General features: G+C 43.8%; 1 protein-coding gene across 2 annotated transcripts in view; it reads right to left on the bottom strand.

The window, feature by feature from the left end:
- Positions 1-4,101: 4,101 nt before the first annotated feature.
- ETS1 (ETS proto-oncogene 1, transcription factor) overlaps positions 4,102-27,778 on the bottom strand; it is a 123,597-nt gene continuing 99,920 nt past the window's right edge. For both annotated transcript variants that reach the window (XM_044439649.1, XM_044439650.1), the window contains 5 exons: positions 24,798-24,875; positions 22,908-23,156; positions 19,034-19,294; positions 6,132-6,250; positions 4,102-4,947 (listed from right to left, as the gene is read on the bottom strand). In XM_044439649.1, the coding sequence (XP_044295584.1) occupies positions 4,732-4,947; positions 6,132-6,250; positions 19,034-19,294; positions 22,908-23,156; positions 24,798-24,875 (923 nt within the window). In that variant the 3' untranslated portion in view covers positions 4,102-4,731. The remainder of the gene's footprint in view (positions 4,948-6,131; positions 6,251-19,033; positions 19,295-22,907; positions 23,157-24,797; positions 24,876-27,778) is intronic.

Genomic DNA, 27,778 nt, shown 5'->3' with positions numbered 1-27,778 from the left:
CCCATAAGGAAGTCTTCCTGCACAAACCGCACTGGGGAGGAAGAGATGAATTGTGCCTCCAGGAGCACAAACAAGTAGAGGTGCATAGTATGCTATACCTGCTTCAACAAAATCTTTTGTCTGCCAGCATCCATCAGCTTTACACTTCCCTTATCAAGTTCACATGGCTCAAGAAGTGTGAATGCTGCAGAGGAGGAGGGATGTGACCACAGGCCAAGCTGAATGCAGCTGCTAAGGCAAGACTGCCTGTTTATCGCTGCAATCAAAGGCAGGCGGCAAGTTAGGCACTAACACTGATTGGGGTGAACACCACAGATACAGCCATGCAGCACTGATGGCTCTCCACTACCCCTCAGGATCCCTGAGAATACATCGTTCTGTTCTGAACATGGATTGACCCTGACAGTGACATGAAATGACTGAGATACATAAAATTGGATGGGTTCCCATCTTCCTGCTGTGCAGCACAAATTCTCTGCCACAAACACCCCGTGGACTAGCTAAACTAGTGTGTGCCACAAGTCAAGAACAAAATCACATAGACAGGTGCTTGCGGAATCAATAGCTCTATACGCCCCACAGCTTAGAAACCTATAGAAAAAAGATCAGTCTACAAAAACATTTAGTAGTTCCATTCTTTACACATCAAAAAGGCCTGGAGTTTTTTTCTTACTTGCCATGAGTGAATATACACTGCTGTCACATATCTAGTTGGACTAGAGATCCATCTATCTTCCTACTGCTTTTTCTTACTCTAGGGACTCAGCAGGTTGGGATCATTTCAACTTGGCTATTTGAGATCCTTTTTAACTGAAGATGGCCGAATTGGTTCCCAATTGTTGCTTAGCTACAGGAAAAAGATCACTCTACATTAGCTCTGGAGATACAGAAATCCATTTATATTACTTAGAATTATAGAATACTAGAGTTGGAAGGCGCCATGAAGGCCATCGAGTCCAACCCCCTGCTGTTGCAGGGCACCAATTTACACCATCCCACTCAGAGGGCTGCCCTGTTTCTTCTTGAATGTCTCTAGTGTGGGAGAGCCCATCACCTCTCTAGGCAACTGGTTCCACTGTCTTATTTCTCTGACAGTGAGGAAACTTCTCCTGATATCTAGCCTGAATCTGGGTTGTCGCAGCTTGAATTGATTACTCCGTGTCCTGCACTCTGGTATTAATGAGAAGAGACCTTGACTTTCCTCTTTCTGACAGCCTTTGAGGTACTTATATAGTGATACCATGTCCCCCCTCAGTCTTCTCTTCTCAAGGCTGAACATGCCCATTTCTCTCAGTCTCTTGTCAGTTCCCACATCTTCACATCAGCAATCTCTCTATTTCTCTTACTCTCACTGGATGGCTGGTCAGGGGCCATAGATGTTCATCCTTCTTCAGTCAAGGCTAAAGTCACCAAATGTTATAGATGATAGACAGGAATTCATGCCTTGACTTTATGGATAGTCTTCTTCTACCTCCACAAGCCTTTCCTTCTTGTCTTCCGCTCTCAACCTTTCTTCTCTATCCTGTATTTAAAGCTAACAGAACCAAAGTTTCTGGTTCCCTTTCATCCCAAGAACGCTCATAATCAATGTTCTTGGCTCGAAAACATGCTTATGCATCTTCTCAAGAAATGCTGAGCTTATCCTTCCACCAAACAAAAACCAAGTTTTGCAACGAGCCATTCCTAACCTAATAGATGCTATTACCTGTATATAACCCGATACTCTGACTCTTTAGGTGTTAAGTGCCTATATTAGAAAATAACAGTTTACCTACATCGTGGAACCACTACAGATAGCAGGAAGAGGATGCTGGAATGCTCTTCCATACAGTAATTTGAAAGAATTGCCACACATTAAAAATGTTAGGGAGAGACAGATGAGAGGAATTATCTTTAACATCTAGATTTCTAGAGGTACAGAGCTTTTTTGGCTCACAGGGCATTCCATCATGTGAGCTCTGTTCTGAAGTCTGAAGTGGTATAGTCCAGGCAAAAAAATTGTCACCTCATCCAGAGTTTGCAAGAAAAACACCCATGATCGTATTTGCTCCTTTTACTTACAGGACAAGGTCAGTAAGCCACAGGCATCCTCTCAAATACATTCATGTTTCAGATTGCGTCGATGCATCAAGTGACCCAAGAGTCCCCCCTGTTTTAGTTCTGCACTACTGAAATGATTCAATCTTATTAGTATATGGAAAATGCTTTCAGATATTTGCATACTGTTACTTTTAGGCCACAGAAACAGGTTTGCCAGTTTTAAAAGGGAACTTGCGAACTACTTCATACTTTACGTTTCTTAGACATACTACACCTAAAATGGTTAAGGATGAGTCTGACAAACACACACATGGTACAGTCAGGAACATGGGTTTTGCTGTCAAAAATACACTCACTGGCTAACTTGGGTTTGCTACTGTGTGATGTGTGAATTAACACTGGAGAACTTAAGACTTAAATATCAGGTTAAATTTAGCCTGATTGTCCATATTCAGATTTTCCACCCTCCTGTTTCTTATTTTAAAGAGAAATGGAAAATTTATTTCAGAAGAAAAATAAGGCACACTATTATAACAATAAATCTGGGAATATTGTAGTAAGCTTTGAAAAAAAAAGATTAAGGGCAGGAGGAAGATGTTGGAGAGTGTTGAAATCTCAGAATTGCATCAGCACAAGAGTGGGACTATAAAAGGGGGAAAGGAAAGAAAAGAAAAGAAAAAAATAAAAGAAAGGATGGCTCTCTCCCTACCATCCTACATATTACCACATTTTAAAAGCAGGCTTAGCAAAAAAAGAAAAAAGAAAAAAAAGACCAAAAACAATAACTTTACCTATACTCCTCTTTTCCAAGGATACATTATCAAATGTTTCTGATTCTCTTAGATTGGGTGTGGTTTAGCACTCAGGTTTTTGAGAGTTTGGGATTCTGATTTCACTTTCTGAATCAGCTAGGACTTTCCTAAAAATGTTACGAGAGTCATAATCTCTGCCTCAGACTGGGGTCACAGAATCACAGAACTGGGACGGGGAGAGAAGGTCATTTAATACCTCTGAATTTTCAGACAACATGGCCTGTAGTGCAGGTGCAAATACAATCATAGAATCATAGGATATTGGAGCTGGAAGGGGCCATGAAGGCCACTGGGTCCAAACTTCTGCTGTTGCAGGACACCAAGTTGCACTGTCCCACTCAGATGGCCGGCTAGTTTCACCTTGAATGTCTCCAGTGTGAGAGAGCCCACCACCTCTCTAGGCAGCCAGTTCCACTGCCGTATTGCTCTGACAGTGAGCGAAACGCCCCCTGATATCTAGCCTGAATCTGGGTTGTCCCAAATGTGATCATCCCTGCTGATCTATGTTCATTTAATTGGCTGTGAGCAGACCATATGGGCCTACAAAACACACCTGGGACCTTATGTCTTCTGCAGAGTCTCAGATAATGTGTACAGGTTGTTCATATGTTTTTCTCCAGGTCAACTGGATATGCATAGGTGAAGGGTGAAGTTAGCAGGAAGCTCCCCATACATACTGTGTTATCTGAAATGGGCTTCGGTCTACTAAAAGGGTTAGGGTACCCTCAAGATAACATCTTTCTTACAAAACACACCCTGATAAGTGGTCACAAGGTGATAGCTGCAAAAATTTGGCAACTGGTACCTGTGAATTAGAGCACCAATATCCAGTAATGACTGGATTACTGGATTCGCTCATTAGCAGGAGATCAAACAACCCTAGATCTCTTCATTGGAATAAAACTTTTCTTTAAAGTATCTTGGGAATAAACAAGGAGCGTGGTGGAAATGCAAAATATGGCATCATTGGCAGAAATCCCAAAATGCACATGGGGCACCCACTGGCTGTAATGGCAAAACAAGAGAGTAAAGTGCAGAAGGACCAGTGTTAAAGCAAAACAGCCATTCATCCATCACTCTCCCCACCCTCCGTTTTCTCTTCATATTCTATTGAGCTGTAACATCTGTCTGTTTCTGGTGGGATCTACATAGAAACTGTATTTTTTCCATCAATGCTGATAAAATTTGCAGCTGGCATAAAAAAGAAAAACAAACAAACAACAAACAATATTGCAATACTGAGACAATCTTAGAGCTTAAGACTATTTTAAAAAATACTGGCACAAAATTTAATAAAATAACATTTTGTTTTACAAATTTTCTTTTTTAAAAAATTGGTCCCACCTGACGATTATGCTAAATCTGTCTTTTCAGATGCAAAGTGACCTGGGACCACAGTTCTTGGCTTTTTCCCTGTAAAACAGGACGTTCTGCTCCCTAAAACCATTCTCCACTAAAAGCAACAGAATAATGGAGCCTTGCAAGCACCCTGATAAGCTCGTGGATTGTCAGTTTGTGGCAGTGGGTGGGGAGGGGATCCTTAATACAGTCATTAAAGAATTGTAATAGGGTGGTTAACTTTTAAGCTCTTTTTCCCTGACTTTTAAAATATCAACCCAAGCTAAAATTCTCCAAGAACATTCAAACGCAAAAGCTTTTCTTTTCTTCTCCTCCCAACCAACATATGTCACAGTTTTATCTAAAAGCTTAATGTTCCACCCTTTTACAACCAATGCAAATTTAAGTTTCATTTTTCAAAAGGGAAACCATGACAGTGGGGGGGGGGGAATGAAAGAAAGGGTAACCAAGTCCAATGAAATTTCTACATGGATGCACTGGGCCTTCTGCCACGTTTTCCATTCTGGGTTGCTGGTTCCATTCACTCGTCAGCATCTGGCTTCACATCCAACATGGCATGGAGCTCTTCAGGTGTGTAGCCCAGCAAACTCTGCAGGTCACATACAAAACGGTAGACATAGCGCTTCCCTGCTGTCTTATGGATGATATTCTTGTCATAGTAGTAACGCAATCCACGGCTCAGCTTCTCATAGTTCATTTTTGGCTTATTTTTCCTCTTGCCCCATCTCCTTGCCACCTGAGAACATCAAGCCGACAAATTTATTATCATCAGTGGTGTGTAACTTGGATCAAGGAGTGCAGAATCCTATCGGCTGTGCCCGTGGTGGCTTGAAGCCCCTGAACTCAGAGGCTCCTGATCATCCAGTACAGGGTGGCGAAAGTGGCAGAGGCTCTCTTTCCCTTGCAGTCCCCACACCATGCATTCTTTGCTACATGGGTTTTCTAGTGACAACATTTGCTCTGACAGATCAGATTGGAAGGATATCCCAGGGGATAGACGTGGTTATAATCAGAGAGTTCAACCTCCCTGATGTTAGCTGGGAGATGCACTCAGTGGCATAGCGAGGTCCCATTGCTTCCTAGAAGCTATGGGGGGAGGGTTTTTGACCCAGAGGGAACAGGAGGCACCCAAGTGGGGAAACATCCTAGACTTGGTTTTGGCCAACAGAGGAGACCTGGTGGAAGATGTGCAGACTAGAATTACTCTGGATGCAAGTGACCATTCGATCCTATGCTTCAAGATCAGAAGAACAGGGATGAGCAGTGGGTCAAATACTGGGAGGTGGGACTTTACAAGGGCCAACTTTGGTCAGTTGAAGGCCAGGCTAGGAGAAGTCTCCTGGGAGGGGGTGCTGGAAGGCCAGGGAGTTCAGGAGGGAGGACTCAGAGGCACAAGCCTTAATGATACCACTGATTAGCAAAGCAAGGAGGCATATGAATACCACCATGGATGAGAAGAGCGGTGGTAAGAGGGATTAGGAGAAAAAGGGTCTCCACAGGGAATGGACAACGGGGCAAGTGGCTGAAAGGGTCTACCAGGAAGAGGTGGCTTGATGCAGAAGGACTAGGTGACATAGGCGCAGGATGGGGGACAGGTGGCTGGAGATCTTGGGGTACTTGTTGATAGCAGGTTAAACATGAGCCAGTCGTGTGACATGGCAGGGATGTCCCATGGCAGGACATCACGACCTGTTCTCCCCTGCAGTGGGGGAGAGGATGCGGCCCAATGAGGCAAACCTCAAGGAAGGGATTTCAGGTTGGATGTCGGCAGGGGGAACTCCCCAGTACCTCATGGCGATGTCTAGGGGACATGGGATTGCTCCCTTGCTCCTTTGTTCATCACTAGGCTGTGTGTACACACTTCCTTATATGCTAATAAAAGGGGGAGATGGATACAAGCCTCCTTAAGACGATGCATACCTCATCAGGATCGGACAGCTTGAATTCCCAGCCATCACCTGTCCAGCTGATAAAGGACTGGCAGGACTTGTCTGTGAGAAGTTCAAGCAGGAATTGCCACAGTTGAATGGGTCCACTACCTGGGTCAGCAAAGGAAAGGGGAAGGAAAAAAACATGCACGTACACATTAAAAATGGAATGCAAAATGGAGTGGCGTGTGTACAAGACCTCATAAAAACAGGCACACTTAAATGTTGGCTGAATAAGGAACTTCTAATACTCCTATATTATCTATCTACTGACCTAACAATACTAATCCAGAAACCTCAATTTGCCATTCTTAAGTAAGATCCAGCTTCAGTCATACCTAGAGAAGATCCACCAAAAATACTGGGAATCAAGTTGTTGTGAATAACTTAAGTCACATTAACTTCAATACAGGTACTCAAAGTATGACTCAGGATCCAGCCTTGGAAATATGCTTGCAAAAGGAAGAAGCTCACTTTTAATTAGGAAGCAGGGATCACCTAAAATGAAGGAATACCTGTCAGGGCTCACACCTACCTATCAGGAATGCTAGGAACTTTACAAGCCATTACTAGAACTCAGGCTAGTAGTAGGGATGTTGGAGAAATCCACAGCAGATTCAAATGAATTTGGATTTCCACAAATCTAGTGCCAGATTTTTCAGCCCAATGGCTTCTTCTGAGTAGTGCAGATTCTGCTGATGTGCTGATCTGCCTCTCCTCTCCTCTCCTCTCCTCTCCTCTCCTCTTTCTGGAACTGCATGCAATTTTAGTCATACAAAAATGAAATATCAACAACCACCAATAATGTACATATTCCTCTACACTACAGGCTAAAATGTGGAAATGTAGATGGAGGGTACGAGGGCAGCATTTGTTCATTTTTCAATTTTCCCCATTTGGGGGGAAATTCACATAATCTAAAGCATACTACCACTAATGCATGTTTGTACAATTTGGCCCTTATGCAAGATAAATGTGGATTAGCACTTTTGCACAACTCTGTACAACTCTTTGTTTTTCTGTTTGTTTGTTTTTTAAGTCCGATTCTGGAAATGAGCAGCTGATGGAATAAAATGTGCCAGACAATCCACAGAGCTACTTGTTGATTAGAACTAATTTAACAAAATCCATACAATCCTAATTAATCAATTAGGGTGCTCTGGTCTTGGAGTACTTTTCAGGAATAAAAATGAATAGGTTGTGGGACATCAACATCAGATCCTGCCATTGGCAGTCTGTATAAAGCTTGTAGATTGCCTGAAATTTGGATTTCAGTTCTGCACCAGACAACAGAGCTGTAGTTCAGACTCCGGTTTACATTCTACTTCAACTGCTTAGTAGTAGTACCAGAAATGGACAGCAGGGACCAGGGCTAAGTTGATGTTATGGGCACACAGCAAGGCAACATTTGCTGGCCCTGCTTTGTAGGATTGCCACTGCCTCTGGCAACAATAAACATTCCTCCTCTTCTCCCCATCGAGGAATGATTGCCCTTCCCTCCCTCACTCCTTTTTGCCCCTCCCTCATCCATGGGAGGGGGTCCAATGCTTGCAATATTTCTGTTATTGCTGTCACCCAAATACATCTAGCAGATGGTAGGTGCTGTTGCTAGCTGAGTCAGAATTTAATGATGCATCTTCCTAAAGTTCTAAGGCTTCCACTGCTGCTTAATAATGCTAAGCCTAGAAGGCTAAGCCTGAAACATCCCACCCAGACCCTGAGAACAGCCCAGAATCATGGCCCCTGGGCCATGCTCTCAACAGGAGTGATTTTAATAGTGTCTGCACAAAAGATTGAGAAAAGTGTGCCCTGAATATCTAAAGCTGCAACTGACCCTCTAGGAGTCCCTAGAAGACCAGGTCACCATCTGCTGTCCTAATGCCCTTTCCTCCAAATACTTCTCTTTTGTGGTTTCCCTACAATTGTGCTGTCTTCTCCCACTTCTCCAAAAACTGGAAATATCTCTCCTAAGATTCAGCTGCTGGCAGAAGAGCTGTAAGCTAAACTACACTCTTATCTGGGCCCAGCCTTTTGCCCTTGGCCCCACTCAGCACTGGAATGAAGCTTTTGAGGGTTCTTCAGAAGAGAATGAACACATCAAGCTGAAAGAGCTTTCCCGCATCTGCTGGAAAACTTGCAGAGGGTTTAAACACTGGGGGTAGTCTCTACACAAGAGAGATATTAACAAACTGAAGGCCTAACAGGGTATCATAAGAGAAACAAGAAAGGTCACATGGCAGGACATCACTGCATAATGCATCGCCAACCAATGAGGTGAGGCAAGTGCTGGGGGGATGCAAACCATGCTGACATCTCACTGCAGGTCTCTTATGCACCCCACTTTGGCCCCAGGAAGCCAAGGGTTATGTGTCGCTACTGGTGCTGAAGATCAATGGATGTTTTAGAAGGAACTACTCAGCCCTAGTCCCTGGTTACCTAAACAGGATTGCATTTTGGCAGTTGTGCAGGAGGTGGAGTCACTCCCCTGACACAAGAGCCTCATTCCTTGCCAAAAGATTCTTGGCCACGACTTGACCTCAAGCACGCTCCTACCCCCGCGTCTTGCCTGCCGCCTCCCCTGACCTTGACTTTTTGTTCCCTGGCTGTGTTTACTGAGATGAGATAAAAAAGGAGGCAGGTATGAAAATTATTTGGCCACCTTCCAGGGCATGTTGATGCAAGAACAAGCTACACAGTCTTGTTGAGAATGAAACCTTGGAGCCAGTGAGTCAACTCGGTGGCTATTAATGTAAGAAGTGTGTGTTGTGGGTGGCTGGAAGGGGAAACCAAGGCTCGGTGTCTCTTGCCTCTGTGCAGCTTGCCTTGTGCTTCAAGGATTGCCCGCCACCTCCTTCCCAGCACATGCCCACCTTTGACAGCCTCTCCTTCCCTTGCCCCAACCTGGTGTCCAATGGCCATGCTGGGTTGAACCACTGCAGATGCAGCCAAGCAGATTTGAAGGGCATCAGGTTGGGGGAGATGGCCTCACACACCCTTGTGTCACCTGCATGAACTTCACTTCTCTATGCTTGACACATGCTTTAAAAAGCCTCCCCCAAAGTCCCAGCCTCACCACAGTCAGAGCACTTAGAATAGAATTGTACCTGCTCCTGACCTCCTCGCTCACCAAAAATACACCATGGTTTCCTCCCCAGGTTGTGAGATACAGTGCATTCTTTGTCATTTGCCTCCAGTATATAGGCACACACTTGCTTTTATTTAATGTAAACCTCACAGTGGCTCTTCAATGCAGTTTTCTTCCTGCCAAGTTTCTTGTGGCCGTGTGGGCCAGCTCTAAACCAACATGGCATAGCTGGCCAGAAATATGTTCCAAGTTCTCATGAGCTAGGGTTCTGAGATGCTGAGTAATTCACAAGAAGATTGCATGTGCTCAGCATTTCCAAAAAAAGCAGCAACAATTGTTTTTCTTCCCCTTTTCTTTTTTCTTTTTTTCTTTTCGTCTCAGCTTTGAAAAAAACCCTTTGGGAGTAGGTGCCCATATATAAAGCTCTTAGGCCCAAACACTGGCTGTTGCAATTCAGTTTAACCATGGTCTTACTGAAAGTTTGTGGATCACATTTAGAATGTGAACTCCCTCAGCCTGGCATGGTTTTCAGTATTTTCAGTATTTGCTCCTTCCTCTGAGATAAAGGTCATAAATTCCTTATCGGTAAAGTAGGAAATAGTGGCTTTCCTACCTATATTGAGTAGACTTTTTAAGTTACCTGTCAAGTTGTCAATGGTTTGTAGAAATCAGTCTTGCTAACAGCAGCCAGCATCAACAATAAGAGAAAACATGCCTAATTTGCCCCCAAGCATTGTCTAAAAGAAGTCCTGCAAAGGTGCAACGTTTTAATGAAATCTTAGATGAACAACTTGAGCAACTGCACTAACAAAACTACAGGCAACTAAAACTGTGCCAAAGGGTGCTGCTAATGATGCTGTGCTGGGATCCTTCCACTGGTCAATCTTAAGAGCTCTGCTGCAGAGCTGTGCAGAACCCTGTTAATAAACCAATTACGTTGCCATCATCTGTGAGTTCAGCAATCAGTGTTCAACAGGCAACCCAGATAACATTAGAAATATTCTTCCGTTGCCACACATCCGTAAGTAAAACAGAGCATGCAATTAGGAAGATAGGCGTTAAAAGACCTTCCCCACGGAGGCTGGCCAGTGGCTATGAAGATGCAGGGATCATATTTGCCCACAATTTGCTGGGCCTGGGTCCTGCAGCTTCAGCATAGTGTTTAGCCTTCTGTCTCAAGAATATGTGGATTTACATTCTTTTCAGTAAACAATGCTTTTGCTCTCTGTTCTTTCATGTTTGGACCAGATGAAGCTAGAACAGAAGCCAAAACCTTATGCATTAGTTAAGGATGAATGGCACCACACCTGTCTCCTGTTCCATGGAAAAAAGCATTCTGAAAACAAACAATATCAACAGGGCAACAACTCAACAGCACCAGTAAAAACAGCACAAATGGGAGAGATGAAGCACGATCACCACTGTGTGTACCAGGACTCTCATAACTCACCCACCTCACTGTTTTTTTGGTTTTTTTTACTATTTGTTTGTTTGTTATTTCCTCTACAAGATAACATTATCAAAGCAACAATGGGATCACATATTAAGCAAATTCAAAACCTGAAACAGGCTAAGATCTAAATCCAGAAAAAAAAGGATCGAAATGGACTGATGCTCAGGTAAATATAGCTTTTACAATAGGTACAATTAATGACAATTCCAGTTTAAATGCAACAAACAAAGCCACAAATTTGGCACTGTGTGCAGGATTATTGATCATAGGCCATGGGCAAGATTATACAGGGATGGAATATAAGGGGGTGCCCTATGCTATATCAGACCATTGGCCCATCTGGCCCAATACTGTTGACACTGACTGGCAGCAGCTCTTCGCAGTTTCGAGCACAATTCCTTCCAAGCCTTGCATGGAGATGCCATGGTTTGAACTGGCAACCAATTGTATCAAAGCATCTCCTCTAGGATGGGGCAAGGTGAGTGACCACTTGGGCAGCGGTGACAAAAAATAGCCATGTGGGAGCTCCCAGGGCACCAGGGAGTTCCAGGGGCAGCACCACTAAATGTGTGTGTTTGGTTAGGTTAGCAACAGGGAGGGTCTCATCTGTGACACGATGCCATGCACACACTTCCTAGTACATTATGCTACCAACAGTACTAAACACAAGAACAAAACAGTGCACTGTAGTCATTTCTGACTGTGCCTGCGTGGATGCCACAGTGGGGAGAACAGCATGGGAAGCTGCCTCATACTGAGCCACGCCATATGGTCCATCAAACCCAGTAATGTCAACACGGACTGGCAGTGGCTCTCCAGGGTTTCAGGCAAGATTTTTCCTAGCCTACTTAGAGACTCCAGAGATCAAACCTGGGACTTCCAGTGAGCTATGGCTCCTCCCAGTGATGGTATCTGGAGTTTGCAGAAATCCTTTATTATTAATTTCTACATTGGTGATCGCTTCCTTTCCCCAAGCTGCTTAGTCCTTTCGTTTTAAGGACTTTAGGGCTTTGTGCTGCTATTACCCTGACTTTATTCTGTAATCAATTTAAGTGGTTTCTACTATGTTGTAACATGTTATGGTTTCAGGTTTGAGAGCTAGAAAACTGCAGCTAAAGAGCAGCAAAACAATGCAACCTGCCAGTGGAGACTCCCAGGTTCTGGACGCACATGCGCTTCATAGTGCTTTTGGAGACATTGATACTGTATATTGCAAAACAAAGGAAACTTCCAACACCAACAGCCCAACACTGGAGTTCAGGGCACAGATAACAAGCCGTCTTTTGTGATCCAACCCTCAGTGCCACAGGCCCTTTGAATCTAAACTGGAGCCTCAGCTCACAGCAGAATCTGCCACGCTCATTCAGTTTTGGGCCTGTCCCCTAAGAAAGGAGTGCCTCCATCCATGAGGAAAAGGGAGAAAATTCCAAGCTGCCCTTGACTGCTGTCTGCTGACCTTTGTCCTGGAGAGGGAGCGCAGACTAAGAATAGAGCCAGTCAGAGGGGGCTCACATGCTCGGCGCAACTCACAATGACCCCCCTTGTCTGGTCTCCATCGTAGTGAAGAGAGCCCTTCAAGAGTGGTTGTTGTGAAGAGTCACACGCTAGGAATTCTCTAGCATCACCAGGAAAATATGACTCGTCAAATGGATTATGAAATGGTGATTACAGTGGGAACCCTGTTTAAGGAAAGTCCCTCAGGGCGGGGTGGGGGTGGCAGGATGCAAAGAGCATGCCACCATAGACACTTTCACTGTCCCTGTTTTTCATGGACAGAACCATCTTTCAGCCGTTCCCCACCTGGAGCCTGCCAGATGTGCTGGACTACAAGCCCCATCAGCCCTAGCTAGTAAGGATGATGAGAGTTGTGATTCAACATTTTTGGAGGTCACTGGGATGGGCAAGATGGCCCTAGTTTGGATTGCTTGTCTCTGGTCAATCACAGAGCTATTTCTCTCTTAGTGCCTTTCAGAGGTGTCTTGTTAAAATTCTGAGATAAGGAATTGTTACTGATGTCATTTTCCAGGTCTCAGGTACCTTCCTGAGGTCTCTTAGAAGTCACCTTTCCAAGAGGTAGTGGGGAACACATCTCCTGTACATACAGAAATGTGGTGTTTAAGGGGAAAAAACAGTAAATTCAAGGTTCTGAAAGAGTTCCATCCATGACCTGCTCAATTATTTCAGGTTCTGCTCATGAACTACCAGATTCCTCTAGAGTCTTCCCCTAACCTGCTGAATTTGGCTTTGGACTATCCAGGAGACAAGCAACGGATTGGTGCTTGTAATCTTTTAAAAGACTGGTAGCTGATAATTATCCTATCCATGCAAGATGCATCAGGCTGCAACAATCTCGAGCACATGATACTGACCAATTAAACTCTACAGAGTATCTCCATGCCTCAAATGCAGCTCTTCTCTACATCTGGTTTAGGGAAAGTTCTGTTTGGTTGCTTGGGGTTTTCTTTGACTTCAACATGCACTTCTTTACTTCACACACGCACCAATGCTTGCTTGCAAAGCATGCAATTGTACAGCTGAAGTGATTCACTTCTGCTTTGCATGGCAAGGTCTGTGACAAAATACTAGGGAACACTGCTTCATGGTAAACCATTTGACTCAAGCTATCATGCAGAAAATAAGTAAGCCAATTAGAAGCCCACCTGCCCAGACATACTTACATTTATTGTGCATCAATCAGTAGCTGTAAAGAAGGGAGAAGGGGGAGGGGAGAACCACTGCCTTAAAAATAATTTACAAAATTTCTGTATCTGGCCAATTAGAGGCAATTCTTGTTCATGACAGGTGACCTGGCTATTTCCAAACATATGCTAGGCCAACCTTTATCTTCTATTTGTGTTCTTTAATGTATTTGTTCCTCCCCTCTTTCTTTTAATCCCATTCAGGTGTTCTTTTAAATACAAAACAATGTGTGGAAGCCAAAGTTTCCATGTGCCTTTAGCATAGGAAGCCAAATTTTACTTTGGAGATGCTCTTGGGAGGCCACATTCCAGTGGTGGGTGAAACCAAAGGCAAAGCAGGGGCTTGGCCAGAAATAACAGCATAAAGTTCTACCTGTGGGTAATTAAACCTTAGGTTTAAAACCTTAAAATATTGGGTGGGGGATGCACAAAAGCTGGGAGACCACCCATCAGTTGTCAGGGTAAAGGGGTGAGGCCATGGGAAAGCAGTGTGTCCCTTTGTGGAAACCAGGGGGCTGGAATGGCATCCCAGGAAACCCCCAGGCCTCAGGTTTTGCTCCCCTGATTTAGTGTAACATGTGACCAGGGTCCCTTCATTCTCTGGGAAACATGCTAGGCTTCATGCATGAGGCTAGGCTATTGAACTCCGGACCTTCCTCTCCATGTATTCACTGAATGGCCAAACGGAGATCAACGATTCTCCTTTTGCTGGTCAAGAACGTTTCTCTCTAAAGGCTGCCTGTGCACAATAGCTTTCGAGGCTCTAATTTTAGCACACTCAGCTAGAAACAAGCAAAGGAGCAGGTAGAGTCCCCCACGCAAGAAGATACAGTGGTTGCTTGCTTTGCAAAGGGAGGGAAGGCATGAAAGAACACATCTGCCAGAAGCTCGTCTACTTTCTGCATTAAGAAATGACATGAACTGAATGGGGACCAATGCAGCAAAGTTACTAGTTTTGTGTATCTTGTAAAAGTTGGCTTCTGTGTATCCACTTCCATTAAGAATTTGTGGGAGGCGGGAACTGAGGGTGTGAACCATTTTTCTAAATATCAAGATGACTCAGAAAGCATCCACTTTGATATTTGAGGAAACGCAACAAAAAAATAAAGAAAGAAAAGAAAAGAAAAGAAAAGAAAAGAAAAGAAAAGAAAAGAAAAGAAAAGAAAAGAAAAGAAAGAAAGAAAGTCTCCTATAACATTCTTCCCTGGCACATCCAATAAGTATATTGGACTGTATAACATCCAATAAGTATATTGGACTGTATAACATCCAATAAGTATATTGGACTGTAACTCTCATGAAGGCCATCCAGCATGTCCACTGGCCATTCTGGCTGCTATTATGATGGCAACATAGGACAAAAGGCCTACACTGTCACTGTGCAGTTTATAATATAATGTTAGAATTTCTCTCCTAAGCGGCAGGACTGTAGGTAATGCAAGGCCTTTAAAAAAATGAATAATTTGCAACGCTGCTCAACCATGAACACAAAGAGCTAATTTTGTTCTAATTTGCAAGTGTCTAGCAGGTGGCACCTAAGTTACTGAAGCAACTCAAGGACCCTCCTGTAGGTTTTCTCCCTCGAATGAAAGACAACCCCATGCTGGGAACAGTAAGTATGACTTGTAAAAGAATAGAAAGGTTCTTTGCAGTCAATGCGCAATGGCAATTTGATCACAAAGTTCAGAGCAATCACTTATATCCTATGAATGAGATATTGAGACAAAAAGCTCAGGGGGTCACAAGCTCCTGGAAAACAGAGCGCTCTTTAGGATGGTCCAGGAGATTGTGAGTTGTGTGTGCTGCCATGTGTCTGCCCTGATTTTGGGCATCCAGTCAACCTGTCTGGAGTAAGGAGGAGAAAACAAGCAAAGAAATCAAAAAGCGCCATCAATATGTAAGAATCAAAAGTTGGTGGACAGCAATACATTTCTACTATCTCCATACCACAACCCATAAGATTTGAATGTGTACAAGTTTCAGCAAGTTGCTCATAGGCTGTGTAGGAGGAGACCCACGATGCCACTCATTGGAACAATTTGCTCTCTTTATTGGTGCTATTACTATTTGTCTGTTTGATCCACGGGCCGCCTAATTCATTTTAGTGTATTTCTGCTGCTTGAGCTGCTAAGACCGCCTGAGTGAGGTAATTACTCTGAACCTGTGAAATTGTGTGAACTGTTGTGTGGTGATGTTCTTTCTCCAGAAGTAAGAAAGAGAAAATTGCAGAAATGGCAACTTGTGAAATTAGGTCAAGATGTGGGAGCAGATAACTCAGCTCGAAAAGGCAGCCTGTTTGTCACCAACCTGAGAAGACATCAAAAGCCAAGTAGGACTTCCGTCAAAATGCATCAGCTTCTCGGCTAGAGTGTAGATATCATCAGAGGGCTACATCTCTCTGATGATTAAAAAACACACACAAACACCCTCCTTGCCAACTAAACCCTCAACAATGCAGGATCAGCATAACCTGACTGCTGTTTTTCTGTTTCTTAATTTACTTCAGACACAAACAGTTGGAGATTAAATTACTTGAAGGACTGCCTTCCATCAGATGAGTCCGCATACGTTTTCAGATCAGCAGCAGAGGCCCTTTTCACTTGTCTACCTTCCAGGGCAGTTAGATGGGGAAGGACATGAGAAAGGGCCAGTGTGGCCCCACACCTTAAATCAGTTGCCTTCAGGGCTCCTTCAGGCCCCTTCATGGTAGGATTTGAGGAAGTTCCTGAAGACTTTATCTATTTACCCTGACCTTCCCCTGATTATATTTTACTGGACTGCTCTGGATTGTAGCTGCAATCATGTTGTAGTTTTTTAGTCCTAACTAGGCTGGATGCTTTATGCTGCTGTTTATTTTTATGAAGACAGCTGTTGCATTACTACATCACTTCTTATTATATGCATTTTATTGTTAGCAATTGCCTTGGAAGGGGACTCCTGTTGATGAAAGGCTGCCGAGACATATTTAAAATAAACATGCTGAACTTTTCATTCACCTTAACTTGGAAGAGTGTCAAGTATGACATCTGCCTTTCTATAACACATTTCATATTTTCCAAGTACTTCACAGAATACCATGTTAGTATTTTTCAAATACTTCTGTAAGACAGATCACCATTATGATGACCACCTCCATCCTACAAGGAGGGAAGATGGGGGAATCAACGGAAAGAGTATGGTCACTTGCCTAAGGCAACTTAGTGAGTTCATACTGAAAACTGTTTGAACTCCGAACCCCCTGGCTCAAAGCTCTCAGTCTTAACCACTGCACTTACACCAGCTCTCAAACTATCCACTTGGATACTGCTTGGATACAACCAGAACTTTTTCCAGACATTGCTGCCTTATCTAAAATAATAAATTAAAACAGGTTAATGTTCTTGGGAGTCTGCGATCAGGCAGATTGGCAAAATTTTCTCCTTCCTTCTTGGAACCACAGGTGGCCATGAAGTTGGAGACAGGAGTAGGGATCGGAGGACTCAAACCTGAGATAGCACTGAGAGCCCAATAAAGACTATCCATGTCCCAGCAAAGTTGCAGCCTGTACAGGAAGTCTTGATAAGTTTCCTTGGTGAGAAATGTTTGTGGTAAATAGACCTAGAGGTTTGCTGCTTCACACAGCTACCCACACAGTGATGAGCAGAGGTATCATGGAGGCTGGGCTTGCAGGGATGCAGCAAGCTCTGCTTGTTTGTATGCTGAGAGGCTGTCCTGATGATCTCCTGCCTCCCTCAGAAGTCCCTAGTCCCTGAGCTCAGCTGCAAACTGCACCGCAGCTGGGCTGGGAATGGATTTTCCAGGAAGAGTATATTGCCATTTGTTGTGATATAAAACATTTTGGGCTTGGGCTTGAAAGTGTAGTTAAAACCCACACACTTTACTAAGCACCTGTTCTCATATGGATCAGCCTGGCTGTCTGCAATTCTGCACTCTCCTGGTGGTGTGTGGTCCATGGGAACTGTTGTGATGAGTGGCTGTACGTGAAAGAGTATGACTGTATTACTGGATGCAAGTTTCTGGTGTGAGCTGCTCAGCAACGCCTGACAACAGGTATCAGGCAGCATAGAGAAATTTCAACACTTGGTAGTTGTGAACTTGCCTTATCCTGGAGTCTGAAACTGCTCTCAGTGTATCAAGAATCCCCTCCCCATTGGCTCAAATCTCCCCAATCACAGACTCCACCTCAGCATCCAACTTTCTGTTGTTTGCCCACTCTTGTTGCCTCCATAAATCGCAAGCGCTCTTTGTGGCTCTAAACTAACACAACTAGCCACTTCTGTTTTGTATACCATTCCTAACACGATTTCCCATCCCACCACACACATAATATTACCAGCCCTGTGAGAAGCTATGCAAGGAAGAAAAGAGAATCACACGGAGTTGTCAAAAATGCAGTTTTCTCCTAGCATCCCACTTGACCCATTCCTTTTGGCTACGGTTCGTGCCAGTGCAGAAAAACAGATGAGATATCTTTATGGTATTATTTAGCCCAGTGATAGGCAATATGAGGCTTCTGGAGTTATTTCGAAATATAGCAATACATTCAGACCTCTGCCAAGAAAATCTGACTCTCTGAGGAGGAGGGAAGCAAAAGAAGGAGTGCCAGAGAGAGAGAGAGACAGACAGACAGACAGACAGACAGACAGAAAGAGATTCTAAATATCAATAAACATCAGTGTAAGACAAAGAAATCGTACAGCTGGAGAGTATCTGCCATCTCTTCACTTTACCTCTGCTTTGCTTGGCAAGGAAAGCCCAGGCTGAGAAACCAGGAGAGGGCAAGTGGCCTCAGACTGCCAAGCTGGGTTTGAGCCCAGGACTGGTTTGAGCCCAGTCCAAGACTGACAATCTGCCCAATGCACCAAACGGTCTGTCTGGAGTAGCTTGTTTTCCTGCTTGTCTGGGCAAATGATAGAATGTTCAAGCCTCCACGCATCCTTCCATCTGAATCAGCCTTCCTGAACTGTTTACCTTCTGTGTGTTTGGACTACAATCCCAGCATCCTAGCATTACCCATGCTACCTAGGGTGGATGAAAGATCTGGCACAAGATTGGAGAATGGTGTTTCTGCCTTTGGGTGTGTGTGTGGGGGGGATGCTGTAATAATATTAAGCAAGGGACAGAGAAAAGTCTTCCTATTTCATTTTCAGTTCATAAATGTTGAATACCTCAGATTTCGGTAACTGTGGCTGCTTATCAATGAACAGAATTTACTTCCAGTTGAAGCAAGAGAGGATGCATTTATGCACTTCATTCAGATTCAGATGCATGCTTATCTGGACACATAATGGAATACGTAATGCCAATTTCAAATCAGAGTCTGAAACAGATGAAATTATATCTCATCTATTTCAAACCTGAAATGGTTTTTGATTAGTGGTTTCAACCAAGAAGGTCTGAGTTCAAATTCTTCTCGAGCCTTGAACTCACTAAATAACTCACTCAAGAAAACCACTCTTACTGTGCCCTCAGATGGAGAGAATAATTTGCAGCCTATCTTACAGCACTACCTGTAAACATTACTGATTGAATATATGGGAAGCGCCCTGAGCACTGAACTGAAAAATAAACAGGTACAGTTTGATTAATGATAGTGATAAATACCAAATCACAGATACAGCGTTCACTGTTCTTTGCTTTTTCTCCCTGCACCTTACCTGTGTAGCCAGCCAGGGCAGCAGCAGGAATGACAGGCTTGTCCTTGTTCATGTCAGCCCGGTCCCGAACATAGTCCTTGAAGGTGCCTTTGGGTTTGTGGTTGGGCAAGGCAACTGGGTAATCCTCAGCATCAAAGCTGTCATAGGAAGGGACACGCTGGAGGCTCTGGAAGGATGACTGGCTGCTCCAGGACTGTGTCAGCCGGTCACAGCTGTCATAGCTCTCTATGCTCTCGAAGGAGTCCTGGCCTCCAAGTTTACCTGTCAGGGGAGGAGAAAATGAAGTTCACTGGACTGGAACTCTAAAGTTGATGGATAGAACCTGCTCAAGAAAAAATAGGGAGGACCAAAAGGGAGGTGGAGTCACACTATACGTAAGAGACCCAGATACCTGCACAGAAATACAAGAAGAGAAACTTAGTAGGCCCACTGAAAGCATCTGGGCTAAAGTAAAGGGAGTGAAAAATCAGAAAAACATAGTTATTGGTGTCTATTATTGACCACCCAGTCAAAATTAGGCCAAGGATAGAACCTTGGAAAAGCAACTTGGCAGCATTTTCAAGAAGAATGATGTAGTCATCACGGGGTGCGGGGGGGGGGGGTTCAGTTTCCCTGATATATGCTGGGAGACAATTTCTGCCAAACATGCCCCCTCAGAGAAATTCCTGACATTCATTGCCGACAACTTCCTTCAGCAGAAGGTAGAGGAAGAAACAAGAGGATCAGCTATCCTTGATTTAATAATAACTAACAGGGGTGGCCTGGTGGACAAAATAGCAGTCATGGGAACTCTGGTGGAAAGTGACCATGCTATACTCGAATCCTCAATTATAAAGGAGACAAAGGTTAACTGCAGCCAAATATGTATTATGGACTTCAAGAAGCCAAATCTGACAAACTTAGAACCATGATAAGCAAGTGCCATGGCAACTCACTGTTAGGGGAAAAGGAGTCCAAGAGGGAAATCTTAAAAAAGAAGATTTGCCAAGATAACTACTAAAAATTCCAACAAGAAAAAAGTATAGAAAACAACAGAAGAAGCCCATGTTGTTCCACAAAAAGTTAAATGATAGCCTGAAAGAAAAAAAAAAAAAAAACATGTACAGGAAGGGGAAGCAGGGACAGGCCACAAAGGAAGAATATAAACAAATAGCAAGGAATTGCAGGGACGGCATCAGGAAGGCTAAAGCAGGAAATGAACTGAGAATAGCATGGGATGCTAAGAAAAACAAGAAAGTCTTCTTCAGATACATGCTGTCACACTACGAGTACCTCAAAGGATGTCACAGAGAGGAGGTTATGATCTCTTCTCACTGATACCGAGTGTATGATATGGAATAATCAATTCCAATTTCGACAATACAGTTTCAGGCTAGATATCAGGAGAAGTTTCCTCACTGTTAGAGCAATGCAACAGTGGAACCAGCTGCCTAGAGCAGTTGTGGGCTCTCCCACACTAGAGATACTCAAAAGGAAACTGGGCAGCCATCTGAGAGGGATGGTGTAAAATGGAGTCCTGCAACATTCCCGATGGCCTTCTTGGCCCCATTCAACTTTACTATTCTATGATTCACATCCAACCAATGGTGGAAATGCTACTACAAAGATTACATATGCTCATTAAAACAGGTCCATGAACTTGCACTAGTTAATTTATCCTTTCTTGCAAATTAGGGAAACTAACAGCAGGCGATGGAAGCACCATACTGATCTGTTCATTTACCTGCTGCTTGTGGAACAGCATCAGCATGGACAATGCCTAGGCTGCCTGCACAGCTGATGCAGGGTGAGTTCAGGCTGGGGATGCAATCTTCATGTCTCAAAGGTTTGCACAAACTCATCAGCAGGACCCTGTTCCAAATGAGCTACCATTTAAACTCATTTGAGTATGCCCCTATAGGAATCTATTTCAAGGTAACATGAAAGTTCACATCCTTGCTAAATCACATCCCAGGGGTTCAGCCTTTACCAAACCAGTGGTGGCCTGTGTAGCTTTAGGGTGTCATACCTCTTTCAGGGGATAATTACATTCAGAGAGGGCCTCAAGCCCACATTCCAGGAGTGGCTGGGGCCAAAGATAAAGGGGGTGGGGGCTTAAATAGCGTAAAATAAATATTTCCTGTATTCAGTGATTTTATTTTATGATATTTTAGACTGTTCAATAGCTGAAGTTCAATGGGTGGTTCACAGCAATTTCAACCATGAAGTAAAATACAACTAAATTACAATGCAGAATTTTAAAAATGTAAAAATTCAATATATAGTCATCTATGTTTCAGTTTGCAGCATTTTGGCCTTTTGGAATTGGAAATAGATCGGGGGAAAGATGGAAGTCTCCAAGCTACAGGTAGTTTGGGAGATGTGGAGAGTCAAAGCCGTCCAGTGAAGTGGAGTGGGGGGGGGGCGTGTATGCAGCTCCTAAGAATGCCAGTGACCCTCCTTGGCAAAGCAGGCCAGAAGCCAATCCGAAAGCAGGACTTTCCGTGTTCACAGGCAATGTGAGCTTTCTCTTGCACAGCATGGATGGCCAGTGTTGCAGTCTAAGTTGCACTGGGAGCTATGGTCCAACATATCTGGAGGGCACCTGCTTGGGGCAGGCTGGCCTACGCACAGGCACGTTTATGCTTTCTTTTTCTTCATGCTAACAGCATGATCGCTCATGTTTAGCAAGCACTGGAATTCTCCATTCTGGCCTACCTAGACATCATTTCATCAGATGCCAAATGTGTCAGCTAGGCAGCTCCATCCAGATTTATGGCTTTTATACCAGGTGAATCACTAGGTAAGTGCAGAAGTTCAAAATGATTTAACAAGAAAGCAAGCACCATGCTGCACCCTCTCAAGTTCCCCACGCTGGTGATTACTCAACAATCGCTTCTTTACCGACAACCATTAAGAATGTAATAGGATCATTCACGATCATTAATTTCCTGGGCTGAAAACAGCTGCTGGGATTGGGTAAGAACTCCTGGAGAAATTTCTGTCGGTGGAGATACTGGCAGCTGAGGCCTAGGGATCAAGTCTCAAGAGCAAAGGGAGCGATCTGAGCTGGCACTTGTGTCCACATATTTGCCATGCTCTAGTTTAACAGAGCACTCTCCCTCTCCAGCACCACCCTCAAGAATTCAGGAAAAGGCACAATCACCTGCTTGAGGCAATATCTTCCAGGCCTAGAAGGTGGAGTTTTAGGTGTCCAGATAAGGCACCTTTAAGAAGATTAATGGGCGGCCCCACAGCTCAAGAACAGGGAACAAGGTTTGCATTCTCTGCCACAGTTATCTTCAACTGATTGCCAGTCAGTGCATGGACCAGAATAGGCTACCTGGTAGCCTAGATGATTTGGATTCTGCCCCATACTATCAGAATCATCATGGAGGCTGGGGGGTGGCTGCTGGTGGCAGGGGCTAATGAGAATAATCATTCCCAGTTATTGCCAGCCAGCAAGGCCAATGAACTTTAGTCTTTCCAGTTAAAGGATCCCAAAATGCAATGTTATGAATGGGCTGCCACCTGATATCTTGGATAATTCCTGGCACTCAAAGGTGACAGTACTGAGCAAGATCAGCCAGTGGTCTGATATTTTCTTCTATGCCACAAAGATGAACTGACCGATATGTCACATTTTTCAAAGCTTTTATTCTTCACTGGGACTCCCACTCTGAAATGCACTGCCGCTTTCCCAATGCTTATTTCTAAAATGAGAGGCACAGGACTTCCCTGATAAACCCACTCTCCCATTTTGGATATGCAGCAGAGAGGATGCCAGGGAGTTGAGATAAAGGTAGGTTTTGATTGCAAGAGAGGGGTCTACTAGGTGAGTAGAAATATAGTGTTTATGGGAGCCTCAAAGGTGTGAGATACTGTTAATTATTACCTCTGCTAGCACGGCCCATGCACATGTTATCAGGCGTTACAACTTCCTGCTTGATTGCGAAGTAGTCTGTTTGCAAGGATTCCATCTGCACTGGGTCACGGAGGATGACAGGTGGATACTCATTCTCATACTTGAGGGACAGAAGCTCCTCGGAGCTGATTGGATGAAGGGTCTGGTAGGACTCTGTGATAAAACTGGGCTCAGAAAATTCTGATGGAGGAACACATTGAGCATGCTCAATGCCATAGCCTGCAAGCATAAAAAGTGGCGTGAGCAACAGTGCCAACAGAAAGGGTATGAAGATATTCACAAGCACAAACCTGCTCCGGTAATGAACTCAGAAAGGCTGAATGGCAACAGATATCCTGAGTGTGTGTGTAAGCAAGAAATCAGGATTAATGTTCCCTTGCCTCATGAATCATGTTTACAACCAGAAGACACAAGACTTGTGGTTAAACCCAAACCCATATGCTGTTCTGGTAGCCAATGCCTGATTTAAGCATGAAACATCTGATTCAGTCCCTGGCATCCTACCAGTCTAGAAGAATCCCTTTTAAAAATCTGTATTTATTGGCTATGAAAAGTATTAATTAGTTCTTTTCTTTATCATCCTTAATGATCATCCCTTGAGATGAATGAGTTGAGCTGCAATACTATGCCAATAAACTGGTTAGATTAATGGATTCAAAAGTACTCTTGGATTGATAACACTCATGTCCTTAATTAATTGGGCAACACTTTTAAAAAGTTAATTACTTTTAATTCAATTACTTATGAAAATAGCATGTGGCAACCACCATTTTAGAAAAGAGAGACATCTCCTTTTTCTGCTTTCCATCACAAAATGCCTCTTCTAACATGGCATGCCTCATCTAAGTGTGTTCTGTCTTCTTCAACTTCATTATTTGTATGCAAAAAGCACTGATTTAGTGGAATAATACTTCATTAATAAAGTCTTTAATTTTAGCACCCCATTTTAATGCATTGTAAATGGGTAGTACTCTTAGAAATAAATACTGGTTCCTTGTTACGTAACAGTAACTACATCCATGGCCCGATGATTTCTAACCACTTCTCTATCACAGAACAGGTAATAAAAAGGAATTAGGTTAGTGCATAGGTAAGCTACGTGATGCACTTCACATATATTGGACTGGAAGCCCTCACCCAACAAGGTCAAGGGACAGTGATTCTAGGAGCTGTAGTCTAGAACAACATGTGCGTACCAGATTGCTTTCCCCTGGACTAGTCTCTACAATGCAACTTCCCTTAATGTGAGAAGGAGGTTTAAGTCAGAACTTCAGAAGTCTACACCAAGTCAGAACATTTGCCCAGTATTAGCCCAGTAAAATCTGCCTGTGTCTCCATGAAACAGTAGTTATTGCTCCCAAATCAATCCTTGTTTGTAAGCTAAGGAGAAACCTGGTTTACTGTGCTGTCAAGTTGGCTTCAAGCCAAGATCCTGCACCTGGACCTCATGCTAAGCAAGACACTTCTGTTTTGATTAGCAGCAGGCACTAGCCGGAAGGGCCACATGGCCATGAATGCACATGCAGGACTCTTTCATGCTATGCGAGGAGTCACAGGAATATTCGCTGTTTGTTCCTGGATGCCAGGGATTTTCCACTATCTGCTACTGAATCTTTTACTTGGAGATGCCAAGGACTTTTCCCATGCAAAGTACATCTGTATCATTGAACTGTAGTTCTCCTAAATTTAGCTCCAGTCCTAAGTTCACATTCCGACATGTGCCCCCAAAGAAAAGGTCACATTGCTCTTTGGCTTCCAATACAAACTAAAGCAATTTATTTATCTCCAAACTGTCTGGCACTGAAATCTGTTTTTTTTTTTTTTGCTCTGTAACGAAGAAGAAAAGGAGATCCAACTTACTAATGAAGTAGTCTGAGGCATAGCGGGATTCTGGATAGGCATTGCTCACTCCGTTCACTGGATATGGCTTTATCTCTTCTGCACCAAGGAAATGAAAGGGAATATGCCCGTTAAGCAGCAATTGTTGTTATTTTTTCAGTGTACAAACTGATTTCAGTTTTTCTCATTTATCCTCAGAACAATCAAGTGAACTGCGATATCAGCACAGAAGGCCACATCACTGCACAGTGATGTTTAAGAGCAAGATCACTTCAGGGGTGACTTGCTTCCTGAGTGAGTGGCCTTGGGTATGCCATGAAAGCAACACAGAAGTTTTCTGTGCTGCCTGCATGCCTATGGAGCTATACACATTGCATCCATCGTAAAAGCATTATGGAGGATCTGCAATGAACATTTAGGAAAAAGTACACACGGTTAATTATGATGCATATGAGAATCTACCTACTATTTGTATAGTTTTCCTTGCAGAGAACTTGAATGCTTTCCATATGTGGGACATGGTATGTCTGAAGCCATTGGTGCCTAAGACTGCTAAAAAACTCAGGAGGGAGTAAGCTCCACTGAATACACTAGGTTCTACTTTCAAGTAAAGATGAATAGGATTTCACTGGAGGTCAGGAAATGTCCCAAACTCTTAGGTTGCATAGACAGGCAAAACGTAAACAAGAATATTTCAGATTTAACAAACTAAGCAGCAAGTCCTAATCCAACCTTCCCCAGCCTGGTATCCTCCAGATGTGTTGGACTATCATTTCCATCATTCCCAAACTCTGTGCCCTTTCCCCTCTCAGCCACCTAGCTGGGAAAGATGGGAGCTGAAGTCCGACACTTCAGGAAGAAATCAGGCTGCAGAAAACTGTTCGAGTGGCATCCTTAATGTTCTTACAAATGCACTGAAATCTGATGGTCGAATTCAGTTGGACTGATCACCCTAGGACAGCTGTGCTATGTACTGCTGCCGACCCTTTTATTAGCAGGCCTCCAGCCCTGCCAGGTCTCTCAAAATCTATCAGTCAGAGGTGACTCACCTACCACAGGCCAAGAAGGACATCTTCATGTATTTGGGCATATTTAAACTTTGCTCCCTCCCACCCTAAAATAAACCCCATTTCCCAACTGTCAGCAGTGCCCTCCATTTGACTGCAAACCCAATGGAAAGCTGACCGCTGCAACCTGGCCTCCACCCGTCCCTGTGGTCATCCACGCTGCGTCTTGGCAGAGAGGGCCAGGAGGAGGAAGGGCACAGAGGCACTGCCTTCTCAGCTCACACAAGCCCTGGCTTTGTTTAGACAGATTTTCCCCCATCTGCATTCCCCTGGAGGGGAGGCCAAAATTAGGCACTTTTGAATGAATGTGCATGATCTCTGGAGAGCTTCTCTCTGGCCTCAGCAGAAATAAACAAGAGTCGCAGCCATTCTGCATTCTGTTGTTCTTCTTGCTGGGGGGAATCGGTCAGTCTGTGAGGTAATGCAGAAATGGACCGTTGCAGCAAAAGCAAGAGGGACTTCCCTTGAAGTCAGGAAGCATCAGCTTCATGTAAGCTTTTTCATGCTTTCAGACCATCCCAAAGGATGCCGGCGAGAGCAAGGCCTCACAATCCATGGTCTGCAAAGGACTCAGCCTACTAGCCATGATGATGCCAGAGTGACGTCATCATCGTGCCCCTGTGCCACATCCTTAGCAGTCCTCTACTCCAATGCAGCCCACAAAAGCGGGCAGTTTTTCAAGTCAGTGTATGGTGGTCACCATGAATTGCGAGTGGGCTGATTTCAGCTTGGCAGATAGACATACTCTTGTTCTACTGTATCTAGAGGAGACTCAATTCCTTGGAACCTGCTCCTGGTAAAGCACCTCCTGGATTTTCTCTATTTTTACTTCTGGAAAGTAAAACTAGAGACAATATCATCATCATCATCTTCGTTGTATCCTGCCTATTCCCAGTGATTGGGACTCAAAGTATCCTGTTGAAATTCATACAATTAAAGCATTCAACAATATACAAAAGTTAAAAACATAATTAAATCAGTTAAATGTTAAAATTGAACAAATACCCAGATTAAAAACTCTTCAAACAATATAAAGAATAAAACGAATACAGCACAATCTCACAGGCCATTCCCAAATGCCTGCTGGAAGAAAAAGCAAGCATTTCCAACCTGCTTTCCAAAACCTAACAGGGAATTAGACAACCTGTTCAACCTAGACTCACTAGGAAGGGATTCCAGAGTCATGGAGCAGCCACCAAGAATGGCCTCTCTCACGTCCCCACACACAAGTATACAAATACAAAGGCAAGCATGTCATGTGCAGCCTGACATTTACATGCTCGTGAGGCTTATCTTGAATTGAAGAAAAAAAAAAATCTGGAGAACACTTAAGTTTCCCCACCCTGAGCCTAACTTTCACTTATAGAACAAATATTTTCTTGGTTTTTAAAACCATGCAGGAAGGGCTCTTGTGGAGTACAAAAGAGTACTCCCTTAATTTTAGGGTGCAGGTTTCAAGGGCTCATTTTGCTTGTGATACAGGAACATTAATCACAGAAACATGAAGTTGCTGTCTTAAAGTGTCGATCCACGTAAGCAGCCTTCCAGACATGGCACCCTCCAGGTGTATTTGAGCTGGGAGAAGACAGGAGTTGCCCACAATGCACACTGCAGTTGCCATGGAGATGCTATTGAACCATTTCCCCTGTGGGAGGTGATCCCCTTAACTGGGTGTGGATGAACATCACAGCTGGGCATCAGAACTGCGCGGGTAATCATGTAATAACCCAAGTCTCAGTCTTCTGTACATAGCTTTTCCTTTCTGATATTAAAACCTTGCTCTACAGCTGGTCATCTCTCTCTCACACACACCTGTCGAACATCACCAGAGATAGGCTGCAGACCCCACAATGGAGCATGTTTACCTTCAGAAAGCCACAGAAGGGATAAAATAATCCACATTTTTGGTGCACATCATGAAAGGGACAGACCTAC

The sequence above is a fragment of the Varanus komodoensis genome, unplaced genomic scaffold, assembly GCF_004798865.1.
Source record: "Varanus komodoensis strain SLA01 unplaced genomic scaffold, ASM479886v1 scaffold35, whole genome shotgun sequence".
NCBI lineage: Eukaryota > Metazoa > Chordata > Lepidosauria > Squamata > Varanidae > Varanus > Varanus komodoensis.
The sequence above is the reverse complement of the archived record's forward strand: the minus strand, read 5'-3'. Positions and strand labels throughout refer to the sequence as shown.